This window comes from Lipotes vexillifer, unplaced genomic scaffold (assembly GCF_000442215.2).
Source record: "Lipotes vexillifer unplaced genomic scaffold, Lipotes_vexillifer_v1.1 scaffold40, whole genome shotgun sequence".
Lineage (NCBI taxonomy): Eukaryota > Metazoa > Chordata > Mammalia > Artiodactyla > Lipotidae > Lipotes > Lipotes vexillifer.
The window spans coordinates 5,575,695-5,583,996 of record NW_006771578.1 but is presented as its reverse complement, the minus strand read 5'-3'; the positions used below and the strand labels follow the sequence as shown (position 1 = coordinate 5,583,996).

General features: G+C 41.6%; 1 protein-coding gene across 2 annotated transcripts in view; it reads right to left on the bottom strand.

Annotated features, from left to right (window-relative positions):
- Positions 1-379, bottom strand: part of COPB2 (coat protein complex I subunit beta 2) — a 28,907-nt gene extending 28,528 nt beyond the window's left edge. Inside the window, exon 1 of one of the 2 annotated variants that reach the window (XM_007446978.1) lies at positions 341-379. Coding sequence is in view for 1 of the 2 variants with exons in the window: in XM_007446977.1 (XP_007447039.1) it covers positions 268-270 (3 nt within the window). In the remaining variant the exon portion in view is untranslated. Of the gene's footprint in view, positions 1-267 lie in introns of both variants that reach the window. The other variant, XM_007446977.1, reaches the window with a different exon arrangement.
- Positions 380-8,302: the final 7,923 nt, after the last annotated feature.

The window sequence follows — 8,302 nt, the reverse complement described above, 5'->3', positions numbered from 1 at the left end:
TCCCTACACCAAAGGTCCCGCTGCAGACCGCAGGACCTCTGGCAAACGCCGTAAGCACCAGAGTCGTCAGGGACCCCTCAATTCCAGGCACTGCCCCCTCAAACCACTCCCTCCCAGAGTTCAAACTGGACCAGGACCCCGCAAGGCCTGAGGCGGCGGCCGCAGCGGGAGCCCAGGCCGCTGCTGACTACGGTCCTCAGGCCAGGAGCCCCAGGAATTGGCCTTGGCCGCAGGGGCCCCACTCCCTCCTGCAGGGCCTGGACCTACCATGGCTCCGTTGGTCCCAGACCGGGCGCCTTTACTCGCTGCCGACGAAGCAGTCCGGGAGAGACCCGCCGACCAGCCGACTGCTTGACGTGGAACTTCCGGGAGGAGTTCTCGCGATAAAACTCGAGTCCAGGGCCCGAGCGCCTGCGCAAACGCGGCGCGGGGGGCTGACGTTTCCCAAGCCCCGCCCCAATTTCCAAGGCAACAAGGCCTCCTAAATGGCCTGGAGCCCACCTGGCGCTGCTGGGGAAGGGGGTGTGTGGCCTCCACTACACGCTGCAGTGTTCTGGGGCTGCTGAGCGTGTGGGAGAATCAGAAAACCGCGAGTTAAATGAGATGAGAAAAAGCGAAATGCTTCATCCGAATGCTAACGGCCGGAGAAACTCCCCTATAGTGGAGTTGTGTCGCAGGGGCTGAGAAGCGCCGTGAGGCTTCCTCTGATTCTGGCTCTGAGGAGAGGGCGGGGAAGAGAAGGGAAGGCGAAGCTAGGCTCTAAGCCTACTGTACCCTGGTGGGCCTGAGAACGAGGCCCAGAGAGTCCTCTGCGGGGCCTGCTCGGGTCCCTGATTGAGGCTGGAAGGATGTGGGCCGGTTTCTGGGCTGAGCTTCAGGCATTGGTGGTCGGAGGGCTGCGAAGAACCTTCAGCTCTGGAGCTCCCCAGGAGATGGGAGTATCCGACCCTGCGGGATCTCCTTCTATTGAGCGTCGACCGCGTTGTTCATTCATTTATAACTATTTATTGATCTTCGGCTGTGTGCCAGAATACTTTCCTCTCACATCTTCACATCGAATCTGAATTATCTCCATTTTACTGATGAGGAAACTAAGGCTCAAAGAAGTTAAGGGTCCCCGCCAAGGCCACACTAAATGGTAGAGTCAGGATTTGATACCAGACTGATAAGTCCTCCAAGTCCTGTGCGCTATTACACCAAAGTATATCTTCATTAAGGTAGTTGAACTCTAGAATAAGGACCTGAGCCATAGCGGTTGCAAAGTAAAGTGCTAGAGCTTTTGCCTACCCGCACCATTTTCCCGCCTTTTTTTCTTTTAATTTTGTTTATTTTTGGCTGCGTTGGGTCTTTGTTGCTGCACCCTGTCTTTCTCTAGTTGCGGCGAGCGGGGGCTACTCTTCGTTGCGGTGCTCGGGCTTCTCACTGTGGCGGCTTCTCTTGTTGCAGAGCACGGCTCTAGGCACGCAGGCTTCAGTAGTTGTGGCATGCAGGCTCAGTAGTTGTGGGCTTAGTTGCTCTGCAGCATGTGGGATCTTCCCAGACCAGGGCTCAAACCCGTGTCCCCTGCATTGTCAGGCGGATCCTACCACCATGCCATCAGGGAAATCCCTTCCCGCTTTTTAAAATAAATTTATCCATTTTAAAATTTTATTTTATTTTTTAAACACTGTGGGCCAAGTAACACTTGCCCTTTTGCTACATATAAACGTGTACCTCAGGCCTGAGAGTAGCCTTGGGGATTTTTTAGACCTCTAGAGTATCAGAAAGGAAAAAAAAAAAAAAAAAGTGTGTGTGTGTGTGTGTGTGTGTGTGTGTGTGTAAAGTAATATTCAGAGGGAGACATATGGACTCTGCATCAGGTAATTTGCCTTTAGCAGGAGCTTTGTTGCCAATGTGACCTCTTTGTGGGTCTTAGTTTTCCTCATCTTAAAAAAAAAAAATCTTTGTACACCGCTAGGCACCCAAGATGCTGAGTCCCGAAATATCACACTCACTTTACTATATATTTTCTCATTTTTTTCCCATGGCAGTTAACCAACATTAAGTTCTGGAGTTGTGCATTATAAATTCATTCTTCTTTCAGACACTACATAATGAATTTGTACTGTATCCAAAGCACTATACTAGGTGCTGCCTGAAGATTATACCTATAAAAATTTAGTCTTGGATTTGGGTTGAAAGAAATTTCACTTTAAAGAAATAAAATTCTCAAATATGAACTACTACATAAAATAACATTAAATATATGAGTGTATATACCTGTGTGTTCAACTGTGGGTTTAAAATAAAATCATCTGTTTACTCTTCAGTTTAGAGAAGACTAGAAGGTAGAAAAATAACTCTGGAAAAGAAAAGAAATATGGACAAGCTTAGCAAATTGGGAAAGGGTTTCCCAAGAGTTTGAGTGCAATTGATCAACAGATCTTAAAGTCTTACCTGGTCAGTTTCTAGGATGACTGTTTCAACCCTGCCTTTTTGCTGCTGCTGGGAGAATTCCAAGTGGAAGTTCAGCCTGCAGTGTCTCTGTCAGTACTCTACATACACCCTTCCCTCCCTATTCTATTCCCACCCTTTCATGAGAAGTTGAGGAAGTGAAAATAATTCCTTGAGGAAAAGTCTAGTTGGTATTTTTACAATATATACATGTCTCATCACTTAGCAAAGTGGTGAGTAGGAGAATGAATAAGAACCTAGTTTCTCCCTTCCAAAGGGTTACAATTTATAAGAAGTAACAATAAAATACTCGGGATAAAATATCCAGCTGGGGAGATAATTTTCATAAAGGAGGCAGAATTTGAGCTGGACCTTTGGACCACAAAAATCCAGTTTGTTTGGAAAATGGTATTCATTTAGAATGGCAGTGAGGGAGAAGGCTGGGAAGGAAGGATGGGGCTAAAATCTGAAAATTTACTTAAATAGGGAGGAATTGGGCTTTGATTCAGTAAGCACTCAGGAACAATTAAGCCAGAAAAAAAACGTGTTCATATATGCCCTCTATAAGATTTATCTTTTGTTGATGCATATGAAGAAATGGATTGGAACAGTGAGATACTATACAAGTTTGGAGGAAGTGGGTGTGGAAATAATAATATTGAATAGATTTCATTGAGTGCCCAATTTTATACCCAGCATTGAAATATGCACTTTGCATACTGCAATTCATACAGTAATACTGAAAGATAGCCATTATTTTCTTCAACTTATAGATGAAACACTGGGGCCCAAATGAGTCGAGTAATATGCTCTATGCCACACTGCTCAAGAGTTGGTGACATACTTGAGATCTGAACCCAAGTTTATCTCCAAAATGAATGCTCTTTTTACTAAAATGTGAGTTCTTCCTTTCTCACTAAGAAGCTAGAATCAACAGGGTACACAAATAATTTGCATTTGTTTTGTGATTTAGGGAATTGGGAGGCATCCTAATGCTCATGTTTGGAAAATAGTGAACCCAGAGGAATATCTTTAATTAGAGGAAGAAGTGGAGCCAGTAAACGACACAGTAAAGGAACAATTTGAATAAGGCAGCAAGGAAAACTGTGCCACAGAAGGGAAGGGAGGTAGAATATAATAGGGTGACTAGCAGTCTAGATGGCTTTAGAGAACTTAAGGAAATTTGGTATTTAGAGAAAAGAAAAAAAACAACTATTGTCAGTGAATTAGATGATTACTAGGACACTAGTAGCCTTAAAAAATTTTTTTTTTCAGTTGAGTAATGCTAGGGGAAGCAGGTTTGCAAGGGATTAAGAAAGGATTGGATGATAAAGAAGTGGAAGTGGTGGGTATAAACTATTTTACCAAAAGTTTAGTCGTGGAAAGACAAATGTTGATGTCCTACTGAAAGTCGATTGATTGTTCCTATATGTGGGGTACAGTTGACGTTAATTACTTCACGATGACACTCCACATGGATGCATGCAACTGAATGGATCTTTACAGTATGAGTTAGGAACTAGCCAGACAAATGTCAAGAGGGTATATGAAGGGCATTTTAAGTGGAGAGACTTGAGAGTTAGATTTTTCCAGAGAACTAAAAGTAGTTTGGCATGCTTGGACCAGAGAGTAAGAAGGGGGAGGAGTGAGAAATGGGACTAGAAAGATAGATGACGCTCAGATCCTTGAAAGTCCATGATTGCCAGTTTAAGAAGTCTGGACTTTACCCTGAAGGATCTAGGGAAGCACTGAAGAATGTTAAGTAGGGTAATCTTCATGCTCTATTATTGAGTCATCGTTCCATGTCAGTTACTTTCCCTATTAAAGGAAATGTTAAGGTCCTCAGCTGGATTTCTGCATGAAGTGGATGAAGGTGGGAGTCTTGACCACATAATCACGTACTAACCAGCAGGAGACTGAATTGAATTGGAGAACCACTGAGTTGTCTTCCACGAAGAGTGAAGCTTAATAAGGTTGCCTGACAGAGGCAAAGCTTTGACGGATTTTGCAAAAGCACTGATCAACTACAATGTGCTGTACACTTTGTATGATTACGTTCTCAGAATTTAAAATCTGTTAAATTTACTCCGTGTGAGTTTGACGTAGGATTTGGGGTAGAGGGAATGTTCACTTTTGTTTACTTGAAAGTGTAAATATCCAGATTGTTAGTCATGTTCTTGACACGAGTGTATTTTACCTTCTTATAAATGGCATTAACTCTATGTCTTTTTAATGAACGTATTTAGAGGAGGCAGGGTTTAAAGTGAGCTTTGAGTGAATGAAGGCAGTGATCTCATAGGTAGCAATTGCTAGACATTGTAAATATGGCAGCAGAGTTTGGGGACTTGGTCATTCAGTGACCTCCATAATGGTCCACACCCTGGACATTCTATATCCAGCTCTTCACATGTGGAGTGCTAAGACAAGTTCTGGAGACTTTTTTGACTCAGGGTTGTCTTGTGGAATGAACTCTCTGGGTCTCAGTTTCATTACCTACAAAATAATGTTGGAAAAATGAACTCTAAAGTCCCTTTCTACTCCAAGTTTCTTTAGAATTTTGAGTCTGTGATTCTATATTCTTGTCAAATGAAATGGGCAAAGGGAGTGGCTGCAGGATATATTAGACTTTCTTTACTTCATTCATGTGCCAGTGAAATAGTTCTTCCTGCATATTTTATTGTATGCATTGCTCTTTTTCTCAGGAAGCCACCTTAAATCAGCAAATGTTTGTCGAGGCTTTATTATGCTTGAAACAATGCTGTATAAATTTGAGGGTCCTGGGGCTCAGGGCAAGGAGCCTGGTGGGTGTGAGGGGACCGGTGGCAGAGGCCCAAGTGTATGCAGAGGTCCTGGGGGGACATTCTCTGACAACCAATGCTTAACTTTCTTTCCAGAGAAAAGACTTTACAAAGTTTTATATAAGCAACTTGAGAGGTTTAGAGCCATTATGTTTCCTTAAGAATTATGTGCTTGTAAATGATAGTGCTGCATATAAATAAATGAATAATAATGACAAATAGCCTGGATATCTGGCATATAGCAGTTACCTTTAAATTAATTGAAAAAAATTTAATGTAAAAGTGAAATATCTGGAGTGACAAGGCACTGCACAGTATAATTTTGATCAAATTGCCTTATTCCACTGTCTTCTAAAGAATTTGTCAGCTCAAGTTGATCTAAGGGCATTACTGAATTTGAATTCAAATGTAGTTCAAGCTCCAAGTTTTAAAAATGAAGTCCTTGAGCTCTGAACTCATGATATGCTTTTGTACCTGAAGCTGATAATCCAAATTATATTGAGCTGTGCTGCTACAGGACTTTTCACTTGATGTCAAAGCAACTTCATAATGATAATCCTTGATCCATTCATTAAAATCCAAATATAGGAAGAAGAAAGTGTTTTCTTTGCTAAATATGGCCATACTTTGGTGCATCTGACAGTGACAATGAATACAGATATAACTTTATCCTGAAAAGATTTATATATAAAGTGAATGTTAATTGGATTATATATATATATATATATATATATATATATATATATATCCATTCATACATACATACAGACATACATATATAGGTAAAGTCAATATCTGAGGGAGGTAGAAAAAGATTACAGGTGCTTTTGGTTACATTTTCTAACTTTTCTATTATAAACACACACTGTAATAAAGAAAATAAATTATGCAAATATAAAATATAGCAAAGGAGCTTGTCATTTAAAGGAAGCTTAGTTTGAATCTGACTATAAAGCAAAGAAATACCTCTTATTTTCTGCATAAATCTCGATTTTCATTTTATAAAGCCCATTTGAGGTGCAACAAAATGGTACAGTCGTATCCAGGAGTGAACAGTTGCTAAGGTAGAATATGCAATCCCTGTTTGAGGGTTTTGAGAAAGGATTTTTTTGGTAAGGTGTGTTCCTGGTAAAACTAGACAAGAAGGCAGCTTTGTTGAAAGGTTTAAAGTTGCAAGGGAGAAAGGTGAGGCAGTGGTCAGGGAGCAGGGGAAGGATGAGACCCGCTAAGGAGACTGGTGGAAGGGCTGGAAGGGCTCATGTTCAGCAGGTATGTATTTGTATGTCAACAAATGTATTCATGTACCAGTTATTAGATAGCTGCTACCTTGAATGACTCCACCAACCTAGCTGAAGCTGATCAGGTCTCTCCCCTGGGTTTCTCCCTATTGTGGCCACGAAAGGGATAACAATTTATACTGCAATAGGCCCCCAGGCCCCTGATCTTGTGCAACAGCCAGCATCTAGTCTGATATTAGGCAACTCTTCTGATTGATGAGTGCTGGTGCCTGAGTACTGTTAAGTATTTTGAGCATCAACCCTGCCTGTAAGGTAAGGATAATGAACTGGTCCTTGATGCATCTATTTGAGGAATCAGTGAAAGGAGAAAGCAGGTATTTTACACTGATGAGCTATCTTCACAGTAGGGCAAATAAGCCTAATTGGTCTTTGGCAGCCACTTCCAACCTTTCAGGTACCCTCTTCTCCCTTTCCCACCAACTCTGTGTGTGGTTACAAGGACTTGTCCTATGACTTTCTCAAATATCGGACTGATAAACTCATCACCTAGCCCATCACTTTAAAGTGCAATCAATCAACATGGGTTTTTCAAGCCTCTCTCAGAGTGTCCAGAATTTTACAGGGGACCACACTCTAGGAAAGGGGACCAAATTCATTTTTGAATGGTATTTCTTTTGTGGTTGTATATAGAATTGTAGGTTAGCACTAATTTTCTTTGAGCACATTAAAGCTGTATCAGTCTACCCTTTTCTGACTTGCTGTTAAAAGTCCTTTGTCAGTTCCTCCTTTGATGATAAATTTTTTCTCTGATTGCTTTAAGATTTTCTCTCTGTCTTGGTTTTCTGAAGTTTCATTATGAGTTGTTGAGGCATGGGTTTTATTTTATTCTGCTTCGGATCCACTGGGTGTCTTAAATCTGTGAATAGGTATCTTTCATCAGTTCTGAAAAATTCTCAACCCCTATCCTCTTTTCCCTCTTTTGTCTCTTCCTGGCATGCCAAAGTTAGAACTTTGTACCACATTCTCCACATCTTCTACACACTTCTGTGTATTTTTTCCATTTTCTTCTCTCAGTCCTGCATGCTGTATAAGGTCTTCTGCCCCACCTTCCAGTTCATTATTTCTCCCTCCTAGTGTCAGTATGTTGCAGATGTGATTATTGAGGTTTTAAATTTCAATTACTATCTTCATTTTTAGTTTGGTTCTTTTTTTCAGATATAGTATGTAACTGTTCATAGTCTTCTTACAGTTCTTTTCAAGGTTGTCATTTCCATAAACATGGAAACCTGGGTTTTTAAACCTGGCTCTAACAGCAGAAGTCTCTGCGGGTATATTTCTTCTGTCTGTCGTTTTGCTGGTTCTTGTTCCCTTTATGCTTAGTTATCTTTGACTGGATAACTGGTCACTGTCTTTAAATTATTTTGGGGGGTACTCTGAAGCCTAGTTTGAATGTGTCCCCCTCCAGAGAGGCTTTATTTTGGTTTTGCCAGGCACCTGATAACAATTGAGATCTCTTCACACCAAATTCATGGCTTAAACGCCTCTGGCCCACCCAGACTAAGTATATCCACGGTACAAATCCACAACAGGGTATTCCGTGGCTACAAATTCTTGAAGACTTTTTGTCCCTTTTCTTTTTAATTCTTTTGCCTTGCTTATTGCCATGGCAGGCTTTCCTGCAGGCCCTTGATGTTGAGGGGTAGGGAAGGCAGATTTAGATCTGGTTTAGCCTCAATCTGTGTGTGTATTAATTTGGGGAAATTATAAGACTTATGTCCTATAAGACTCTTCAGTTTCTGTGGGTTCCAGGCCTTTACTTGTGCCCATCTAGCC